This window comes from Ciconia boyciana, chromosome 1 (assembly GCF_034638445.1).
Source record: "Ciconia boyciana chromosome 1, ASM3463844v1, whole genome shotgun sequence".
NCBI lineage: Eukaryota > Metazoa > Chordata > Aves > Ciconiiformes > Ciconiidae > Ciconia > Ciconia boyciana.
The window spans coordinates 86,759,640-86,783,095 of NC_132934.1; the positions used below are offsets into that span (position 1 = coordinate 86,759,640).

Genomic DNA, 23,456 nt, shown 5'->3' on the forward strand with positions numbered 1-23,456 from the left:
AGGTTGGGAGCGATTAATGCCTTTAAGATGGAAATCTATCAGGATATCCAAATGTTCTTCTCTGTATGCTAGACATGGTCACTTAGAAACTCTTCTTTAAGGTGGTTCATTACAAGTTTTGCCCTACTGATGGGCCACAGTCTTCCTCCAGGGAACATTGCTTATTGACAGTATAGTGAGTGCTGGTGAGAATGAAACCAATGAGCCTATATGTTTTGAAGCAGCACTGATCTTGCTTTTGTAAATATTCAGAGCTTGCCTGGCATACCACCAGGTATGGACTGTACAGACTAACAATATCCATGTGGATATTATTGCTAATGGATATCCATATGGACATTGTTAGCAGAAACATTGGAGGAGGTGGGGATGTGGTTTATGGAGTAAATCAAGTATGTCTTCTTCTTGGAAACTTTCTTTGTGCCCCACTCTGGAGGACCATGCAGACTGAGAAAAAGCAAAATGAGCGTCCAGGAGAAATGTTTTACAGGGGTCTGCAAAATGAAATAATGAGACTACTGTTCTGGACCAAAAAGAAGGGTGTTTTGCCTCTCTCTCCCCCCCCCACCCCATCCTGCCTGCAAATCTCTTATCCTGCAGTGTGATAAGCTTGGAAACCATTATTCTGGAGAAGTGATAGTGTGCAAGAGGAGGAAGAAAGAGTTAGTAGCAGCTCTTTACTGACTGTGTTTGAGGCATGTGGGGTCTTCTTTTCTTGTACACAATTTCTAGGATCTTGAACTCACTACTTTTGATTGATTAATAGCCATCAAAAGACATATGGTTACAGGCAGCACACTGACAGCACTGGGAGGTGTCTCTAGACCATGTTGCTGGAACATGCTTCTCATTCCTGTCACTGGCTGGTAGCTCACTGGTGTTGGCTGAGCTCATTGCTTTTTTGCCTGGCTGAGAAACAAGTGGTAGGGTAGAGAGGAGAAGCTATTGAATGCTCTAGCCTGTGGAAGAGTGAGCATCAAGAAGAATAAATTTCTGCACATATCCATAATTGAATACCCACAAGAGAAGTTTGGTGACATTCTTCAAAAGTGTAAAGTGTTCCCCATAAAGGGGAACATGGAAAGGCTGAGATTAAGCTGTAATGCTCAGCAGTTTACAGGGTTGCCCAACTTCTCCATTAGGGTTTGCTGCTTCTCTCATGGACCATGGACTTAGAAAAATTGTCTTGGGACACTTCTGTGCACCCATCTTGTTCCTTCTCACCATAGTTGCTGGCATCTTTATGACTGTCACTCAGTCTTTTGGACATCTGGTATCTGGGGAGAGGAGGAAGCCCACTGAATTTTGTTCTCATTGCAAATATAGCTTGCTCAGGATGGGGAGGTGTGAAAGAAGAGGTCTCCCGGATAATCATTCCTGCTTCCTCCTGTCTGCTTTCTCTCTCTGTACATCTAGCTCTGTCTGTCTTACCGCCTTCTTTCCTCCTCCCCCCCTCCCCCATCCTTCTCCTTCAGGAGTTCCCCTCTTGCCCACACCTGATATTCAATCCCGGCAGAGTTAGTGCCTTTTGCTGAGATCAGACACAGCACTGGGGAATCATGTGGCAGAGGAAGGTTGCTATAAATATAGTTAAACCCTGCAATCACGGCCTTTGCGCAGGAAGGGGAGAAAGTGAGAGAGGCACAAGGAGGAGGAGGAGGAGGGGCAGAGAGAAAGTCAGTGCAGGAACAGGACAAGACAGAGTGGTCTGAGGAGAGAAAGAAAAGAAGGAGGGAGCAGAAGAAAGTGTGGAGGCCATGCTCTCGGCCAGAACATGAGGTGGTTCTAGGTAAGGCCCAGAGTGGCAGCTCTGTTACAACTGAGCGTGAGGAAGAGTAGAGGCATGGAGAGCTCAGAGACCATGACGCAGGAACCCAGATCGAAGTCAGCTTTGTGGGGGGGCACACCGCAATACGACTATGTCTGCTTTGAGAAATGCACCCGTTACGGGATACCTTTGGAGGCAGGACGCGAGGCCGGGGGGACAGGGGACGACCTGCACTGCCTGGAGAACTCCCTCAGCTACCCACAGGTAGGGCTGGACAACTGGGACTTTTGTGGCAGCACAGGTCTCCCTGGGATCACATAGGCTCTTGGGGCTCCCAGCATGGTGCTGCAGAGCACACATCCCTCTCCATTCCCGATCCTCCCAACTCTCCCCTTCGCTTGTTGACTCCCAGGTCAGGCATTGACTTTCACGGTTGTACTTATATCCAGGAGTGCTATCAGCATTTCAAGTCAGGGAGCATTTTCACCTGCCATGGACACAAAGAGAGTTAGAATGGGCAAGTTGGGATGGGGAAAAACAACCAGACCATTAAGGTATGTGTGACAGCAAAGAGAAACTGCAGCTGCCTTCAGCTGCATAGTGATATTAAGTAGAGCAGAAGAGTGAATAAAAACAAAGAGAACAACGATGTATATAGATGGATATCTATCTGCACAGCTGTAGAGGCAAAGTCATGCAGAGCTCTGTTCTGACTTTTGTCTGACTAAAAAGCAATTCATGGTCATAGATCCATACATGTATATTGGTAGTTTTGATAGCTGTTAGGGGAGCTGTAAGTGAGGGATTTTCTAACCCTTAAACTTGACCTGACTCTTGCTCTCATTCATACAAGCAGTGGTTCAGAAAGATATCTAGGACATAGATGTACTCTGGTTATGGCTTCTTGTTCCATTACCATCTGTAGCTCCTCTGTAGCTACATCTGTAGCTCTCCTTTTGGGACAGCCTCCTGCAAAGGGGAGGTTTTACAGCAGAGTCCTGGTGTCTTATGTCCTACCACTCTGCTCAGACTAAGCTGACGTAAGAGGGCTTTAGAGCAATGAAGGATTCAGTCAAATGATGAGGGAGAGAGCGTGTGAATGTGAAATTCATACGGAGTGGATGTTTCTCCTTACATGAACACAAATCCCCTTGCATGAGTACTTAGGTGAGTGACTGGGGGATGAGGGAGGGGGTGCATTCATCCTCTCCTGAAGACTGTAATGATTTACTGATAGGGGAAAAGCCACATTTGCCACCAAGAAAATCTATTCCAGTAGATAAGCATCCCAGTGAGGATTATACATGCCACATTGCAAAAGATTAGAGAATCAGTTCCATGGCTATATTCAGGAATTTCTCTTCTGAAACTGCCTAAAACATACAAGAGTTTGCAAATGTGTCCTACACTGAACTCTTCCAAAACCACTCCCTAGCTGATCTGGAAGCAGCAGCCTAAACGGGAAGGTGTCTGGACAGAGGTCCGACTGGAGCAGTTTATGCTTTATTTACACTACCGCAAGGCAATAGTTTGGCTGCAGCAGCCACGCTAACAGGGTGAGCGCGCGGTGGGACGGGATGGAGAGGGGCGTGCGACCAGCTGGAGCTGAGCTCCGCCGGGATTCAGCCTTTGAATCGCCGCCTGGTGCCGAGCGCCGGTCCGGGGCGGGCGGCGGACCCACGGCGGGCGGCGGACCCGGGGCGGGCGGGACCCGCCGTAGGTGCCACTCGCGGGAAGGAGACGGCTCGCCCCCATCAGCCGTGCCCGAGTCCCCGGCTGGCCCCGGGGGAGCGTCACGGCTTCGCTGGGAGGACGGCACACGCCTGCCGCGTGGGCTGCGAGTGGAGCAACGCTTAGGGCTGGAGAGCTGAGGTGGGCTAAGGCAATGCACCTTGTGCTACATGAACCGTTAGTGAGTTGGGGGCGGGGGGGTGCTGCGGGATGCAAATTGTTTCTCCATTAAAGCACATCCATGCACAAAACGATCCCAGTTCACATGTATCCACCCGATATGCTGTTCCCACACGTCTAAAACCACTCTCACAAGCCAGCGCAGATGACACAGTAAGGCAATACAACCTACCTCCGTGCTCTTGCTACCTGGCACGGGAGTGTCTTTGTTCTCGGCTCCAGAGGCATGCTGGTCAGCGCATGTAGATAAGAGAACCTCATGCACAAACAGGCAGGCCATCAAATGCGTTCCCATGCATATCTTCAGGCAGTAATGTCCCCAGGCAAGCATGCATTTGTGAACACAATTTGCAGTCTTACAAACAGACAGCCATATTTATAGATTTACTGAAAAAGATGCCCTAGAAATACTTTTACATAAACAATCACATACACATGTAGGCATGTATGTTTATGTATGAAACTTTGTATGCAGACACATTCTGGCAAAACCAGGCTTGCTGTGCATATGTATATTTTGCTAGCCATTCATGCATATGCAGCTAAAGTATAAATATGGATGCTAATGTACACATCTTGTACAAACATGCACACTTATGTTATTAGCATGAAAAACAACCTGCTGCACATGTTTTCATCCATTTCCATGCAGAGTAACCATTAAGATTTCTTTCCCCACTGTCATGTGAAAAACCATTTGGCAGAGAGAGATTTTGATCCTGTTGTGCCCTTTCCTTTTGCTGGCTGTTGCCTTCTGTGTTACATGGAGGTTGGAAGCCATTTCAGACTGGCTCTGTGATTTGATTGGGTTTACACAGGTCCCAGAACAATGGAATCTTGGTCTTTGGCCTGGGACCTTCAGATTATTGATAGTTAAAAAACATATAGTAGTTAATAGATAATAATAATAGTAGTAGAATAATAATAGTAATACGTACATAATTTTGGACAATTAAGATAAAAGTAGATATATGATAGATTATGTAATATACATTGATAAAAATATACATTCTCATACATACAATGTTTTGTATTGTATTGCTTTTTTTTTATTATTTTGTATTGCTTTCTTTCTGCATGAGAAAGCACCTCCAGCTGGTGCAGTATTTATAAGCTGTGTTATTTGTGACTATAGAAAGGGTGTTCATGGCAGAGAGCTCCCTTAGCAATACACAGATGGGTGTAGTGGGAGGGATGTGTAATGAGTAATTAGCAATGCAGTAATATAGAATAACAGACTCACAGAAAGATACAGGTGGGAGAGGACCTCTGGAGGTCTCTAGCCCAAGCCCCTGCTCACAGCAGGGCTGACTCCAAAGCTAGGTCAGGTTGTCCAGGGCCTTGCCTAGGCAAGTTCTGAACATCTCCAAGACTGAAGATTCCCCAGCCCCTCTGAGCACCTGTTCTTGTGCTGAACCACCCTCAAGAGGGTGTGGATGGGGACATATTTTCCTTTTGCACAGACTTTCCTTACTTGCAAGTTACGCCTTTTTCTTTTCATCCTTCACTGTGTCCCTCTGAGAAGTCTCCCTCTGATGTTTCTCTCCAACCCCCTCTCTCCCTTCAGGTAGTGGGACTGCTGTTGGATCTCCCCTTTGCCTTTTGTTCTTCAGGAAGCACTATTATTTTGTTGCTGGCCCCCGCCCCTCACATGTGCCTCATTGGCTCAATGTCTAAGCAGTTGAGCCTAGACTTTTTACTGACATTTAAATTTACTTATGAAGTGAGTTTTGGGAGGTTTCACCTTTGAGACCAAATATAGCTACTCTTTTGTGATCCATCAGAAAAAAAACCTAAGGAAGATCATTTCAGGAATAGCAGGATGACTACAAGGTGGGGAGTGAGAGGGATGAGCAGTAGAGCCCAAGTCTGCCTCAATGACCAGGAGCAGCAGATTAAAAACAGTATGCACTGGCAGTGCTGCGGAAAGGGATTTCAGGACTGGAGTATGCTGTGGAGAACATATTGTTCAGTCTGAATGGCATGGGAAATAGCTTAGGCTTTGGACTCTGAGAGGAGGGCAGTTTTATGCAGGTGCTGAGCTCTTAGAAAATAGCTCCTAGAAAAGTCTTGAGATTGTGGTGCTGTACGTATTTTTCCCCTGAGATTCTGTGCAGCTTTTCCTCCATTACTCAAGCAATGAAACTTCCCCACCTTTTCTGGAAAGACAAACCCTTCTGGTTTCCAGTTAAACGTTAATAAGTGCTTCCTCCCTGAAAATGAACTTTACCCTGCTTGTGCTTTCTCCCTGGATGGTTTTTTTTGGGTTCTCCCACCACCACCACCTTTAGTGGTATTTATAGCTTCAGCTGTTTTTGAACCATTATCATGTTCTCACTCAGCATTTAGCAAAGCTAGGAATGATAGTGCCTTTTCTGGCTCAACCCTTTTGGTCGTAATTGATATCTTTTAAAATTCTTTCCAGTTTTTCTGGTGCTCAGAAACCCTGTGTTCCTTGTGTTAGAGAGGGAGCATCAGAAGAAGGAACAGTCTAAGTCCTACTGTGTTATATTTTTAGTTTTACATGTCTTCTAATGGAGTGGATATTTCTTGCCTAACGTAATTTTGCTTTAAGGTCATTCTCTGATTTCCAGATTCTTTCTCTGTCCCACAATCTCCTACCATTTTAAATAGTGCCAGAGTCCTGGAGAAGCAAAGCACGTGTATGAAGCATTCTTTAAGTGAGTTGAGACTAACTTGTTCTCCAGTACAGAACCTTCATTTTATTGTCCAAAGACTAATTCCTTTTTTCCTACATCCTGAGTGCCCCATTTTCCAGCCAGACAGAAGCAGTGAACTAGGATACCGTATGAGGACTTTTACCATTCGTATATTATACTGTCATGCTGTTAATCTGGGCAGATGGAAGACTCTAACTTGAACATCATACTTGGCATGGGTTTGAGTTCATAGTTTGGATTAAGCTGTATTTGATATAAACCCATCCCTCATGACCAATGCAAGGAAACATTAGCTGAGGTGATGTGAAGATGCATTTGTCTAAAATCTGCTAGTACTTGGCATTTCTGGCTGAAATAGTCACAGTCAGAGAAAAACGGAGCAGTCTGCTATTTAGGACTGGATTCTATATGTGACAGCTTACCTTGTATATGAAGTCTGGTAAGTTCTTCAGCCTGATGTTTCACTGCCCTGTCTGTGTTATGGGGGTCAGAGCATGGCCATTCTTCACTGCAAAGAGTCTGCATTGCTTAATTTGCCTACAGCGTGTTAATAATTACATTAAATTTGTCATCTTCCAATACAGTGATGAATGGAAGAATACTTTCAGATGTTCAGATAGCATCAATTTGTTTAAGAGACAGCAGGTAAGGCACCTTAAGAACAGGATGATTTTAAAAAGCCTAGATGTGTGTTCTGTGTAAAAACACTAGGGATTTTGAAGGGAGTTACTGCACATGGTTCAAGTGTCTCTTGAGGAATATATACAAATAAATAAACTACTTAGAACCTTCAGTCATATTTGTTATGTGGAAATATGAATTGGTAGAGCACTGAAACAGGTGCTCAGAGAAGCTGGGGAATTTCCACTCTTGGAGATGTTTAGGAGTTGCCTGGACAAGGCCTTGATCTGGCTCTGGAGTTTGCATGCTGTAAAGAGAGGCTTGGATTAGAAACTTCCAGAGGTGCCTTCCAGTGTAAATCTTTCTGTGAGTCTCTGAATCTGTTTGATCTCAAATTCTTTTACAAATAGGTCAGCTGCATTATCCCCGTTGTACAGATGATGTTTCAGTTCATGGAGATCCCCAGGGAACAGGAGCAACATCTCCTGTGTCACTTCAGAAGGAGGAGATGCAAAGCTGTCAAATAGAAATGTCTCCTAAGTGCGTGGTAGTGCTTTATATCTCTCTCATGTCTTGTAATTCTCCAGCTGAAGTGTCTGATTTTGCTGACTGAAACATTGCTCACTCTCCTCCTGACACTCAGAAAATCTTAGAGAAGCAGATGTTGGGCTGTGGAGGAAGCAAAGGGTCACGTTCTCTCAGGTGGGAAGTGCCAAGATCACAGGCCATGCATCAGGTGATAACCTGACCTCAAGTAAAGTCAAAGCTGATTCACTGAAGGGCATGTGACAAGGAGAGGCTTATTCTCTGCTTCTCAAATGCACACCTTCCCCACCTATACTCTGAAAGAGTGAGGTAGGGTAGCTGCTCTTAAGGGAATCTGATAAACAAACAAGGGGGCACAGTCAGGATTCTTCAAGCTCCCTTGAGATCTCATTCTTGACAAGACAGCACAACTGCCAAGTTTACTATGGATCCATGTGTGAAATGTCATTGGGAAGCACAGGTAGCTACTTGTGAATTGCATATAATGAATTGCATTTCAAGATTTGTATCTGAAGACAAAGACTAGATTAGGTAGTTAGGAAATTCAGAGGAGTTGGAGATATGTGAGTACTTAGCATGATGCTTTGGGTAAATAATGGGAGGAGGTGTGCAGTACCCTGTGATATTTCTGAGCTGATGCTGCTTCTTTTCCTCCGCAGGCACCATCAGTGGCTGTCTGCCCTGTTAAGCATTCCTTGGCAGCAGGAGGAACAGATGCAGGACATTCCTGCAGCCTGTTTGATAGTGTAATACCTCTCGAAACCTTCAGAGATGTTTCACAGTGCTGCCGAAGTCTATGAGACAGCCCTGAGGGTGGCAGACTCATGTGAACTATTTTGACCTTCTTCTGTACCTCCAGAAAGCCTGCTCAATCTCTTTAGACCAGAGCCAGCTCTTTCTCAGGATGTTAGAAAGCAATTAATATTCTGTGATCATGTCTTGTACCCCCAAAAAGGAGATGAACAGATTTTTGAGAGATTGGGAAGACGGAACCAGAAAGGAAAAAGAGAAAAAAAAAGATGAGCTGCATCTCTCTGAGAGTTTCTGTGTCTCTGTCTCTCTGCTTGGGTACATTCGGGTCTGCACCTCTGACTGTTAGTAGATCTGCCTTTTCATCTTTAACGCTATTTTTGAAGGAGCATTTGCCTTACTTTTTCCTTTTGATCTCTCTTGCTTTCTGCTCCTCTAGCTTTATGGCCAATACACAGACCAGATAACCGACTTTGCAGAGAAGGAAGCAGCAAAACTACTGAATAAGAAGCAGGCCCAAAAGAACAATGAAAGACCCCTGAAACGTGAGAGTCGAGTAGAGATCAAAGAAGAGCACTATTCCAAATGTCAAGGTAGGGACAGTTCATCTTTTATTACCCTATGACCAGATATTGGGTAGGCCAGCCAGAGAGACAGAATTTAAGCAAGGCAAAAAGAGAAGAAAATTGTGACTGGGGAGAAGCAGAGAAGGAAGGAAAAGGAATCACAGCGGATCCAAAAGACTTTTTAATGCCAGCTTTCAGCCTAGGAAGAGACAAAATCTGTCTGGAAAAAAGACCAGTCCCAAGTTAATAACTTTTTCCACAACAGATCTCTGCAACAGGAGGAAAAGGGCTTTCTTGTGTCAGAGTTTTGCTGCTAGTGCACAAAATGTTAAATTCCCCCCCCCCCTTTTTTTTTTTAATTGCATCAGATTTTGCAGGACTGTGTAGGAGAGGGATGGATACCAGTCCTTCAACACTAAGCCCATGATGCTTCCAAATAAATCCTTATTGTAGTCAGTTCTCAGCATAGGAGAGGAGAGACAGATGCAGGCTTCATCTACATTCCCTCAGTTTTTCTGGTTCACTCTTCCTTCCACAGACTGTGCTAGACGCATCCAGAAATATGTTACGAAGAAGCTTGGAGAGGACTGGATTTTCTTGGTTCTGTTGGGTCTGGTCATGGCGTTGGTGAGCTGGGGAATGGATTATGCCAGTGCGAAGAGCCTACAGGGTGGGTCCCATTCAGGTGTTGCAAAAGCACACTGTAAATTATATGAATGTTTTACAAAGCCCAGTGACCAATGTTCCTCCTCCTTTAACATCAGTGTCCCATCCTCACCCCTCGCTGCCTCAGAAGCTTGAAGTACTTGCAACATAGTAGAGAAAAGGTTAGCTAGGGAGAGGTTCTTTAAAGGGATTGCAGGGAAAAATTTGGAAGTAAGCGGGCAGAAACAAAGGATATGTGTACAAGATATGTGTACATGTGTACAAACCATTATTTTGACTCCCTTTCTCTCCTGCTCCCTTGAATATGTAGGGGCACAGGGAAGTGGTACTGTGGTCCTTACTATTATATTGGTTCCTATCCTTCCCAGGTCTACTTAGCAGATGGGGGGTGGGGAGGGGAAGGGGCTCTTAGATGCCCTCCTGGCACTGTTTCTGCTTTTTACCTCATTATTGTTCTTCCCTTTTTTTTTATACTGTGCCCTGCAGTTTCCTGCCACCTGGCCATATAGTGCTCTCTCCTTTGGCTCTTTTCACAAAGATCTCCTAATAGAATCATAGAATAGGTTGGGTTGGAAGAGACCTTTAAAGGTCATCTAGTCCAACACCCCTGAGATGAGCAGGGACATCTTCCCTACATTTTTCCTGTGGTGCCTCTCCCCTTTGCCAGCTATAACAAGTACAAGATCTTTCAGTCCCCCCTCCCCCCATCTCGGTGCACACATGTACACACAACATTGCCCACATCCTGTTAACTGCACTGTTCCTTTGTCCTTACCCTCAGTGTCCCAATCCTGACCTGCACACACACACCAATCCTTTCCTCTCAGTGTTCTTGGCTGCTGATGTCCACCAGATACTGCAGTTCCTCAAAGCTCCCAGTATTTCTTCAGCCCAGTGTTCCTCCCTCTAGAGCTTCCCCATCTACCAGGTGTCTGGCTTACCCTACCAGTCTCAGAGGGCCTCTGTCCTTCACACTCCCTGCAGCTAAGTTCTTTGGTTGTTTTTTTTTTTTCTTTCCCTCCACCAAGTCTCAGCCTCCTGCTGTGTAGGGAGCCAGCTCAGGCAAAGAAGATGAACTGCACAGGAGCTACAGTTCACTTTGGATCCTCAGCAGCTCGTGCTGTTGTACCTGGCTGAGCAATGGTACCACTGCTGCTTTAACAGTTGGCACAGCTCCCTTCATGCTGCTGCTCTAAAAGGCAAATCATAAGCAGAACTTTTAAGCTAGTTTTTAAGAAGGAACAATTTTTCATATGATTGAGATGGAGGAGAGGGCACTAGCTGTTGGTGGACCACTTTATTGTCCTTCAGAACCCACATAAGGCCCTCAGGCTGTCAAATGAAAAGACCCCATACAGTAATTCATCCTCACAACTGCATGTAACGCACCTCTTCTTACACCACATTTGGGCATAGGTATTAATAATTTTCCTGGTTTCGGCTGGGATAGAGTTAATTTTCTTCCTAGTAGCTGGTATAGTGCTGTGCTGTCTAAGAACAGAGAGCCGCTTCTATCCATTCCTGCAGAATGCCTGTTTTATTTGGGAACTCGTACTCAAAATGTAGCAAGGCTTGTCTTAGAAAATGAGGACTTTATGATAGCATTTCTCAGGGAGATTTATTATGGGCAGATTTAGCAAGTGTGTGATTCTTGATGTCTACCAACCTGTTTGGAGCAGCTGTGATTACTGACAACTTCTTTGTCTGTCTGTCTACAGCCTACAAGTGGATGTACAGAGAGCTGCACCCGAATGTTCCTATGCAGTATCTGGCGTGGGTCACATATCCACTTGTTCTTATTCTCTTTGCGGCCATTTTCTGCCACCTCGTCTCTCCACAGGCTGTTGGTGAGGGCAGAAGGCATGGCAAGATCTGTTTCTGTCTGTCTCTTTTTCTTATTCCGTTTGCCTGTGGGTTTTGTTCATCCCCTGTTGTTTTCTGCTCTGCTGTTGTTTTCAGGGTCTGGGATCCCAGAGCTCAAGACCATTATGAGGGGAGTGGTCCTCAAGGAATATCTCACTCTCAAAGCTTTTGTGGCCAAAGTTGTGGGCCTCACAGCTGGGCTTGGAAGTGGCATGCCTGTAGGGAAAGAGGTAAAGATTGCTGTTTTCATGTGCAGTAGTGGCCAGGGTCTGGGAGGTGAGAGGGGTTGTCTGTGGAAGAAGAGTCTATCAATGTTTTCTTTCTTTTGCCATCATTCCTCTTCTCAAAGCTCTGCTCTTTCCAGCAACACTTATCTTCCATCGGCTATTTTCCTTCTACTTTGAAAGGCTTGATATAGAAAACATCAAAGAATTGAAGTGAGGTAGTCTTTAAGAGGGAAAAAAAAAAAGAAGTTTGGAGGACTGGCTGAGATGGCCAAAGAGAAATTACGAGATCCGCAATGGCTAAATGGTTGTCAGTAACCAGAGGGTAACCATCTCTGATTTTCTCCTCCTCTTCTCTTGCAGGGTCCTTTTGTGCATATTGCCAGTATCTGTGCTGCGGTACTCAGCAAGTTCATGTCAATCTTCTGTGGTGTGTATGAGGTAAGGCACATGTCTCTGCATACAGCTTTTCCACAGGTTGAACTCTTAAGACACATAGGATAGTATTGGTAGGCCACAAAACACAGAGGAAACACACGAATTGAAGTTTACCATACTGCTATAGAGCAGTAAAATACAAGCCACAGAAAATGGTAGTGGGAGGTCAGATATACAGTCAAATAACTGTGCAGGACCACCAATGTTACTTACCAATTACACAGAGGCTGGTTAGGAATATGCATTTGACAAGTTCTCAATCTCATGATGCTGATACCTTTGCACTGTGATCATTGCCTGTATAAAAAAGTAGCTGCAGGCAATGATCAATTTGTCTTTAAGCCCAATTTATACAGCATTGCTAATTATAGACACTGACACTGTCTCTAAGCTTTTGCTGTCGCAGGACAGCCTCTGCAGGCTGATCACTGTATTGACTAGTTGTATAAAAAAAAAATCTATTAACTGCATATATAGCTAAACGTAGGAACTGCTTTACAGGCTCCTAGCAGAAACTGGCTGTGTAATACAACAATGGGAGGTGCTGTTCTACTTGAGTAGATCCTGTCTGTGCATAAGGACCAGATGTCACTGCTGAAGACTAGCTGACTGCACTAAAGACTGCACTAAAGTGTGTAGAGCCTGCTATTTGTAATAGCAATGGCTGAATCTGCTGCTGGCTGTTGCTTTGTTTCATTGTTCTGGACCCTAACCCCTTGGCTTTGCTCCCTCTAACCCCAGCATGCCCTTCTCTGGCTGCACTCTCTGTTCCAGAATGTGCATAGGCAGTTCGACCTCCTGGTGGCGGCTTGCGCGGTTGGAGTTGGATGTTGCTTCGGGGCTCCTCTTGGAGGCAAGTGTCTTCCTATATGTGACATTTAATGTACAACTCATTTAGCCTCTTGCTGAGAGATCTCCTCTTCTCAGGCAGGTTCTCCACAGATACCTCTCCACTCTAGCAACACGAGTTCTTTCTTTTCTCATGTAACTGGTGGCAGAAAGAAAGGGAAGGTCATAGGAAAAGTGACACCCATTAATGTGCTGATTTGTAATGATGCAGCTTGTTCAGTCCCTGCGGCCATGGACATTGTTCAACCTGGAGATCACCAAGGTCTGTCCAGAAAATCAATAAGGATCGAGAACAGAAGTTAAAAAAAAAACTTCATGTAAGGAGTAGCAACATCTAAGGGCAGGAGGCAAGTATGACAGGAAGTGATAATGTGAACAGGAAACTACTATACAAATACTTCATCAGTGGACTGGAGAACAGAAATATCAGTGTGTAAAGTTTTGGGCTCCCCATATAAGAGAGGTGCGAAGGGCCAGTAAGATGGTTGGGAGGTTGGAGCAATGTTATATGAGGAAAGGCTGAGGAGGCTGGGTTTGCTCAGCCTGAGGGAGAAAAGGCTAAAGGGGGATGGTGTAACTGATGTCATCAACCATCTAAAGGGGGATTTTAGCGAAGATTGATCCAGCCTCTTTTCAGAGGGGCACAGTGCAAGAAGCAACAGGCACAACTTGCAACAAGGGAAATTCTGATTGTGTATAAGGAAAATATGTTCCTCTCCCCCAAGGGTGGTTCAGCACTGACACAGATGCCCAGAGGGTCTGAGGAATCTCCACCCTTGGAGATATTCAGGACTCACCTAGACAAGAACCTGATCTAGCCTTGGAATTAGCACAACACTGAGCAGGGAATTGGAGGAGACACCTCCAGTGGTCCCTTCCCACTTTTCTATGATCCTGCTGTGAGGAGAAATATGGCAATTTATCTCTGTCCCCTCACATTTGTACTAGTCTTCTGATTCACAGAATTTCCTTAAACAGCACATGTGCCAGAGGCACATGGTCACATGGTAACTTCTTCATAAAACAGTAGAAATGTACTCATAAATCATTTGTCTTAAAGTCTTCTTTATTCTTTGTTGTGCCTTCATTTCATTTTTCTCCCATGCACTGCCCCAAACCTCTCTCCATGGTTATTGTGCCCAGAAGTTTAAGGAGTTTTTGAAATGTGATGTTTTTTCCAAGTTGGCTTTATTTCTTCCATGCACTACTTTCCTGTTAGTCTTCAAATGGATGAGTTAGCTGACAAATGCAGCATGGTCTTGCATCAACAATAATAATGATCTTTACTCTGGTTTGCTATTAAAAAAAAGGGAGGAACATAGTTTGCCAGCTACAAATTAGAGGTTCTTCAGTTGATAACCTGAGAAAAGATGTGCCAGGAAGAAAATCAGGTGTAGCAAGAGAGAGGCTGAGAGCTGTGTGTATGTGGGCAATATAGCAAGTTGGAGACAGCCTGAGATGAAGCCTGAGGCTTCAAGGCAAAACTTGTAAGTCTGCCAAAAACCTTGAGAGAAAGCAGGTTCAGAACCAAGGATTAGACCACAGTCAGGTGGAACCATTGGTAGTATACAGGAGAGCAGGGTATACCTCTTAATGGTAAAAAAAACAGTGAAAAAAAACCCAAAACCAAAAAACCTTCCATAACACAGTCTACAGTTGTTTCTTTCTCTGTACCTGGAATTAATATAGTCTTAGAGACTGCAGAACACATTATACATAGTTCACTAGGACAGGCTAGAGAAGAAAAGAGAAGGCTAAAGAGGGAGTGGTCTAATTGCTGTCTTCTGTAGCTAAAGGAGATTTAAAAGAGACAAAATAGCCAAACTCTTCTCAGAGAACAGTGAAAGGACAAGAGACAACAGGGACAACTTGCAACAAGGGAAATTCTATCTATGCATTAAAAAAAATTCTCCCCTGGCCCTAGAGGTGGTTCAGGGTGGTGCAGGTGTCAAGAGAGGCTTGGGAATCTCTGCCCTTGGAGGTGCTCACAGCTTACCTGGACAAGATCCTAAGCACCCTCATCTAGCCTTGGAGTTAGCCCAGCTCTGAGCAGAGAGTTGGAGAAGAAGCCTCCAGAGGTACTTTCCAGACTAAAACTTTCTGTGAGTCTGTGATAACATTGTGGTATGGGAACAAACTGAAAGTTATCATAGCTTTTGTAGCCCTAGTTGGGTTCCTCTTACGGATTCACACCAAATTGCCAAATGTGATTTCCATTACCTGGGAGTCATGTAATCCTTAGCTGACCTTAGTCCAGGATATAGTCTGCAACTTCAGATCACATTGCCCGTTGTGTATAACTTCTTGGTGTTGTTGCAGGTGAACGCCACCCTATGTATTAATGGGGAGCCCTCAAAATTGATTTGAAAAGCCAATTTAGCCCTTGACAAGCAAAAGGTGCCCAGCCCACTTTTTCTGAGTGCACTCTGGTACTCTTTGTTTGTCTGTTTGTTTTGGTCTATCTGGCTACTCCTGTGCTACTACACAGCACCAGCACTTGGACACAGTGCTGGGTCCTGGGAGATGCCATATGCCACAGGCTGTTTTCAGTGGTTGCTATAGGTCTCTCTATCTCATATTGGTCTTCAACACTGCCCATCGGGCTTTGCACCTTCAAACAACTCTAATTACCTCTTGCCATACTGCAGGCCATGTCACATATACCCTCAGTTTCAAGCTGTTAATCACCATGCTGGTGGGCTATAACACAACCCTCTCACTATTCCAGACACTTTGAACTGAAACATGGTGACAAAGGATGAGGAAAAGGCTGAGGTACTTAATGCCTTCTTTGCCTCAGTCTTTAATAGTAAGACCAGTTGTTCTCCAGGTACCCAGCCTGCTGAGCTGGAAGACAGGGACAGGGAGCAGAATGAAGTCCCCGTAATCCAAGGGGAAATGGTTAGCAACCTGCTCCACCACTTAGACACACACAGGTCTATGGGGCCGGATGGGATCCACCCAAAGGTACTGAGGGAGCTGGTGGAAGTGCTCACCAAGCCACTTTCAATCTTTTATCAGCAGTCCTGGCTAACCGGGGAGGTCCCAGTTGATGGAATGGCTGTGAATGTTGTCTGCCTAGACTTTAGTAAAGCCTTTGACACTGTTTCCCACAGCATTCTCCTGGAGAAACTGACTGCTCATGGCTTGGACAGGCATACTCTTCGCTGGGTAAAAAAACTGGCTGCATGGCTGGGCCCAAAGAGTTGTGGTGAATGGAGTTAAATCCAGTTGGTGGCCAGTCACAAGCAGTGTTCCCCAGGGCTCTGTGTTGGGGCCAGTCCTTTTTAATATCTTTATCAATGATCTGGATAAGAGGATCAAGTGCACCCTCAGTAAGTTTGCAGACAACACCAAGTTGGGCAGGAGTATTGGTCTGCTTGAGGGTAAGAAGGCTCTTCAGAGGGATATGGACAGGCTGGATCGAAGGGCCGAGGCCAACTGTATGACGTTCAACAAGGCTAAGTGCTGGGTCCTGCACTTAGGTCACAACAACCCCATGCAATGCTACAGGCTTGGGGAAGAGTGGCTGGAAAGCTGCCCAGTGGAACCTGGGGGGTGTTGGTTGACAGCTGGCTGAATATGAGCCAGCAGTGTGCCCAGGTGGCCAAGAAAGCCAATAGCATCCTGGCTTGTATCAGAAATAGTGTGGCCAGCAGGACTAGGGAAGTGATTGTCCCCCTGTACTCAGCACTGGTGAGGCTGCACCTTGAATATTGTGTTCAGTTTTGGGCCCCTCACTACAAGAAAGACATTGAGGTGCTGGAGCATGTCCAAAGAAGAGCAACAAAGCTGGTGAAGGGTCTAGAGCACAAGTCTTATGAGGAGCGGCTGAGGGAACTGAGGTTGTTTCATCTGAAGAAAAGGAGGCTGAGAGGAGACCTTATCGCTCTCTACAACTACTTGAAAGGAGGTTGTAGAGAGGTGGGTGTTGGTCTCTTTTCCCAAGTAACGAGCGATAGGACAAGAGGAAATGGCCTCAAGTTGCACCAGGGGATGTTTAGACTGGATCTTAGGAAAAATTTCTTCACCAAAAGGGTTATCAAGCATTGGAACAGGCTGCCCAGGGAAGTGGTTGAGCCACCATCCCTGGAGGTTTCTAAAAGACATGTAGATGTGGTGCTTAGGGACATGGTTTAGTGGTGGACTTGGAAGTGTTAGGTTAATAGTTGGACTTGATGATCTTAAAGGTCTTTTCCAACCTAAACAGTTCTATGATTCTATGATTCTATGAATCCCATCCCCATTCTGGACGTGATTATGTCTTAAGGCCACAGAGGCATTAATAAGGTCCAGAAGTTACCTAGGACAAAGCTGTGGATTATTCACATTGTTCTGGGTCAGGGAATAGTCCATGGCCCTTTTTTGTTGGGCTGTGCTGACATAGCTTTGAGACACCTCTTGGTTGAGGCTCTATCAAACACCTGCTCAGGTAAACAGGAATTCACAGCCTTCTGGCCTTAGAATTCAGCCTGGCCACTCAGATTCCCACCATAACATGAGACCACCCTTTCTCAAGACTCTCATGGGAGATCTAACAGGCTACTTTGGGAATACATGATAGTAGAAAGTACCAAATACACAGGCTTTTAACACTGGTGTATTATACACCACCTAGGATTTTGACAAAAGAAAATAAAAGAAAACCTCTCTGCTTAACTTTCACCATTCTCAGGCATTTCAGGGCCAAATCTTGGAGAAAGAGTGGGAGAGCCTTTTCTCCCTTTCAACAACTCTATGTCTTCCAAAACTGTCTCAGAAGAGTATCTACGTTTTATACCTTTCATTCCCCTTTATTATTGTCATTGTTTTCACCAGGACAGCACAATCCTTTACTAGGTTACCCACTCACCTACCCAGGGTGACCCATCTGTCCACACGCAGTTCTGCATATACATGTGCCTTGTGCACACAAACTCACAGGGTGGGTTTTTTGAGGTACCCTCTGGCACATGTGCATCCTGAGATTCCCTGCCAAAGTAAAAGAGGTGGAGTAAAACATACATATGTGCCCTCCACCCTCTGGAGGATTTTCCACGAGACATTTCTTCTACAGTGACAGAAATGTGCATGTTTCAATGAAAGATGAGATGATGCCTTGTCCACGTGTCTGGAAGATGTGACTCCAGGTATATGCCTGTCTTGTGCCAGGTCTTGTCTTTTGAACATTTTGAAGCCATCCAGAAGGGAAAAGTAAGATAAATACAGCTGTAACTCTAAGACTGGTGACAGAGCTGGGTGACAGCATGTGGCCGTTCCTGCCAATTCTGTTACTCACTCTCTGCTTTCTTTCCTTCTTTCTTTTGTTTGTCTGTCTCTCTTTGTCTCTTTCACCAGTAGCAGCCATATTATTACACGGATGTCCTGACTGTGGGTTGTGCTGTGGGGGTTGGCTGCTGCTTTGGGACACCACTTGGAGGCAAGTGGCTGTTCTGTTTCCTTTTTCTCAGGTACCTAAATCCTCTCCTGCCTAGTCCTCTTCTCCTCTCCCCCTTTCCTGCACCATATTTTGATCATCTACCTTGAACAAAGAAGCTTACCTTTAATGTTACCAACCTCCCCAGCATCTCTGACAGTCTAAAAAGTCCACATGTTGTCAGCCTTCTGGAGGCAAGAGGGAAAGGCTCTCTAGAACAGTGGTCTCCAAATTGGGGTGTACATACCCCAGGGGGTGCACAAGATGATCCATTGGAATGTGGGAAGAAAACACTGGAATTTCTTTTTTTTTTTTTCTAATCTAAAAAAATAAGAAATAAATTAAGCTTTACTAATATTTAGTATCCATATTGGCACTGGTGCCCTCACTCAGTCTGTATGTCAGGTGGCTACTTGTCGTGTACAGTGCATGAGGTGTCCTGGACTGAGTTGTTCACAACACAGAGGGCTGAGGGTGGTGCCCTCACTCATTTCCTTGCTTTCAGCATATTGCAATGTATTGCAATCAATGTGTGGCCACTTAAGTGGATTTACGGATTATATTATCTAGTGTTAATTAAACTAAGCTTCACAAAATGGACAAGTGGCTTAAAAAGATTCCTGCAAAGAGACCATGGATTGAAGATAATACTAAAAATGCGAGCACAGATGAATGACAAGAAAATGGCAGAGCTGACACTTCTCCTACTCCTAGTACAAGCTCTTAATCAGCCATGTTACGAGGTAAAAACAATGACCAGCTAATCAGGTCTGACAAGAAGCTGGCCAAAAAAAAAAAAAATTATCAAAGACTATTTGAAGTATGGATTTACATCTGCTATCATTAACGATGAACCTCACCCTAAGTGTATATTGTGCCTTGAAAAGTTAGCTAATGACACTATGAAGCCATCAGAATTAGCAAGACGTTTAAAAACTAAGCATGCAGAACATGAAGACAAGCCTCTACAATTTTTTCAGCAACGTGTCAAGCTATGTGATATTCAATCCAGTACTTTACAAAATTTCACTGAACTTAATGATAAATGTTTAGAAGCCTCCTCTGAGGTTTCTTACTTCATAGCAAAAGACAAAAAGCTACATACCACTGGGGAAACACTTGTTCTTCCTGCCACGGCAAAAATGGCTGAAATAATACACAGAAAGCAGTACAGCGGCAAAGTAAAATGCATTCCTTTGTCAGCAAACACTGTTGGAAGACGCATAGAAAACATTGCTGAAGATTTGAAGAAACAAGTATCAGTACAAATTACACAGTGTGAGAGGCTTGCTATGCAGCTGGATGAAAGTACAGATGTTTCTAACATGTCTCAGCTTATGGTATTTGCTAGATTCTCTTTCGATAGTGAAATACATGAAGAACCACGTTCTGTGAGCCACTAAAGAAAGATCTACCAGAGAAGCTATATTCTCAACAGTAAATTACTTCTTTAATAAAAATGTTTTATGGAAAAGCTGTGCAAGTGTAACGACTGGTGGAGCGACTGCTTTGACTGCCATAAGAAAAGGATTGCATAGATAACACCACACCTGAAATTAATTCACTGCGTTGTTCATAGTCAAGCTATTGCAGCAAAGAAATGGGAGCCAGACGTGGCACAAAGTGCTACAGGGTGTCATTGATGTGGTTAATTTCATAAAAACAAGACTCTGAAACTGTAGAATCTTTACAATACTTCATAATGAGATGAGGAGTGACCATGAAAATCCTTTGTACCATAGAGACATTTGCTGGTTATCTCGTGGCAATGGGCTTTTAAAAGAGTTGTTGAATTTAAAGACCAGTTACACATTTTTCTTTTACAAAAAGACAAGTGTTCTGAATTTGCTCTTTTCTGTGATGACAAGCGTCTGTCAGTAGCATGCCACTTAGCAGTTATTTTCAAAAAAATAAACATACTTGATATATCCCTTCAACGTGAAAGTGATGTTCTAACCAGTAAGTGAGAAAGTAACTGCTTTTCAAAAGAAACTTGTGGAGATTTTGCGAATTTGTTGCCAAATACAATGTAAGTGTACAAATACAAGAACTCTCATACATGTACACTTAAAAACCTTGGAAACAGAACTTTCTAACCTGTTTAAAAATCTTCCAGATTAAGAGTTTCGGTGAGTTTTGAACCTATCTGTTAAAGAAATAAAAATTCAAGACCTTCTGATTAGTTTGCAAGAACAACTGATTGACATCAGGGAAGATGGAAATTTACTATCCAAATTTCAACAAAAATCTTTGCGTAAGTGGTGTATGGGATTGAAGAAATAATATCACAATTTAGTAAGCACAGCCAATGATGCATTTCTTGCATTTCATCTATGTATCTTTGTAAGATATCTTTTTCAGCTATGACAGCTGTTAAGACCAATTATCAAAATAAACTGAACATGGAACCAGACCTTTAAATCACTGTATCACAAAGTGTTAAATCAAGATTTAAAAAAATAAAGAATATAAATATTTTTAGTGAGAACAAAAAAATTTTTTGTTCCATTAATAAATAAAACAAATTGTTTAAAAAATTTTGTTTATTTCATCTTTATCTCATCCTTTTTTAATTTCTATTTTTTGTGTATGTTTTATATTGTACATAATATATTAGTACAGTAGTACATGTATATAATTTTTAAATAAATACACATATATTGGGGGTACGTGCTCAAAAATTTTTTGATAGGGGTGTGCGTTCAAAGAAGTTTGGAGACCACTGCTCTAGACTATTTAGAAGCCTCTCTCATGCTTCTAACATTACACTTCTGATTTTAACTTTGCTCTCTTTCCAACTCTTTCTAGGGGTCCTTTTCAGCATTGAGGTGACTTCTACATACTTTGCTGTGCGCAATTATTGGAGAGGTTTCTTTGCAGCTACCTTTAGTGCCTTCATTTTCCGAGTCCTTGCTGTTTGGAACAAGGATGCAGGTAAGCTGAGAACCATTCCTACTCTCTTTGTACAAAATTTGCTCTATTAATTTATTATTTTCCATCTTCCTCAAAACTACAACCTTGTATGATGTTTGAAACTTCTGCCATGACATGTGACTTCCAGCATTACAGAAAGAAAGAGAAAGGGAAGTATCTTATGTCATCAATTGTACAACCCAACCTAGGTGTGCTGGGGATATGACTGAAAAATGACTGGATATGAGTCCTTGGCAAGTAAGAGGCCCCCTGAGGTGGGATTTTTGCCTCTACTCAGCATAATGTCAAGGCTGCAAATATAGAGGTATCCCATCACAGAGGATGTAATACATACTATAGTGTATGCTGCTGTGATCTGCTGGTAATGCCATGGTCTGCTTTGGTCATCTCTTGACTAGAAGCATAAAAAACAGATAGCCTAGGAAATTGAGATGATAAAATGATTAGGAGGCTACAGGATTGGTGGGGTGTGACTGAAGGTCCTGAAAAAATAACTGTCTCAAGTTACTGAAAAGCGTAAGTGCAACATTTGTGCAGACAGAAATAGCACAGAACAAGCTTGTTCAGGAGAGCATTAGCAGGACTACAAATGCAGGAACAGTGACTTTCCATTTGTGGATGCTGAAATTGTAAGGGACCGGTTGTATCAGCTGAATGTTCACAAGTCCATGGGGTCTGATGGGATTCATCCCAGAGTACTGAAGGAGTTAGCGGATGTTACGGCAGGACCCCTCTCAATCATCTACCAAAGGTCTTGGGAGTCTAGGGAGGTTCCTGCAGACTGGAAGCTAGCCAATGTTATTCCAATTTACAAAAAGGGCGTGAGGGAAGACCCAGGGAACTACAGACCTGTTAGACTAACCTCAGTTCCTGGAAAAATTATGGAGAAGATCATACTGGTTACTATTGAAAGGCATTTAAAGAACAATGCAATCACCAGGCACAGTCAACATGGGCTCACAAAGGGAAAGTCCTGTCTAGCTAATTTGATATCCTTCTATGATAAGGTCACCTGTCTAGTAGATGAAGGGAAGGCAGTGGATATAGTTTTTCTGGATTTTAGTAAGGCTTTTGATACTGTCCCTCATAGCATCCTTCTGGACAAGTTGTCCAACTGTGGGATGAGCAGGTTCAAGGTGCGCTGGGTGAAGGGCAGAGCTCAAAGAGTTGTAGTGAATGGGGCTACATCTGGCTGGATGTAGGGTTCAATTCTTAGGGTTCAATTCTAGGGCCAGTTCTGTTCAATATATTTATCAACGACCTGGATGCAGGAGTTGAATGTACCATTAGCAAGTTTGCTGATGATACCAAACTGGGAGGAGCTGTTGACTCTCTTGAGGGACAAGAGGCCTTGCAGAGGGATCTGGTAGATTGGGATGAAATTTAACAAGTCCAAATGCCAGATTCTGCACCTGGGATGGAGTAGCGCCGGACACAAGTATAAACTGGGAGAGAAGTGGCTGGAGAGCAGCCCTGTGGAAAGGGATCTGGGGGTGTTGGTTGACAGCAGCCTCAACATGAGTCAGCAGTGTGCCCTGGCAGCCAAGAGGGCAAATCTTATCCTGGGGTGAATCAAACACAGCATAACCAGCCAGTCAAAAGAGGTGATTATCCCACTGTATTCAGCATTGGTGTCGTCCCACCTTGAATACTGTGTGCAGTTCTGAGCCCCACAATTTAAGAAGGATGTAAAGGTCCTTGAATGCATCCAGAGGAGGGCAACAAAGCTGGTGAAAGGCTTGGAAGGAATGTCTTATGAGGACTGGCTAAGGACTTTCGGCTTGGCTATTTTAGAGAAAAGGAGGCTGAGGGATGACCTCATTGCTCTCTACAGCTTCTGAGGAGGGGACGTGGAGATGGAGGTGCTGATCTCTTCTCCCTGGTATCCAGTGATAGGACGTGTGGGAACGGTTCAAAGCTGTGCCAGGGGAGGTTTAGACTGGACATCAGGAAGCATTTCTTTACTGAGACGGTGGTCAAACACTGGAACAGGCTTCGTAGAGAGGTGGTCAATGCCCCAAGCCTGTCAGTGTTTAAGAGGCATTTGGACAATGCCCTTAATAACATGCTTTAACTTGGTCAGCCCTGAACTGGTCAGGCAGTTGGACTAGATGATCATTACAGGTCCCTTCCAACTGAAATAGTCTATTCTATTCTCTTTCAGATACTGTGGGAATGGCAGAAGGCACCCATTTCTTTGTAAACTTCTGGCTTATAATGTCT

The 23,456-nt window shown here is 44.0% G+C and overlaps 1 protein-coding gene across 1 annotated transcript in view; it reads left to right on the forward strand.

The window, feature by feature from the left end:
• The first annotated feature begins 302 nt into the window (after positions 1–302).
• CLCN1 (chloride voltage-gated channel 1) overlaps positions 303–23,456 on the forward strand; it is a 45,655-nt gene continuing 22,501 nt past the window's right edge. The window contains exons 1-9 of the mRNA XM_072851053.1: positions 303–392; positions 1,790–2,032; positions 8,717–8,870; positions 9,382–9,513; positions 11,228–11,356; positions 11,469–11,602; positions 11,960–12,037; positions 18,224–18,302; positions 21,108–21,233. Of these exons, the coding sequence (XP_072707154.1) occupies positions 303–392; positions 1,790–2,032; positions 8,717–8,870; positions 9,382–9,513; positions 11,228–11,356; positions 11,469–11,602; positions 11,960–12,037; positions 18,224–18,302; positions 21,108–21,233 (1,165 nt within the window). The remainder of the gene's footprint in view (positions 393–1,789; positions 2,033–8,716; positions 8,871–9,381; positions 9,514–11,227; positions 11,357–11,468; positions 11,603–11,959; positions 12,038–18,223; positions 18,303–21,107; positions 21,234–23,456) is intronic.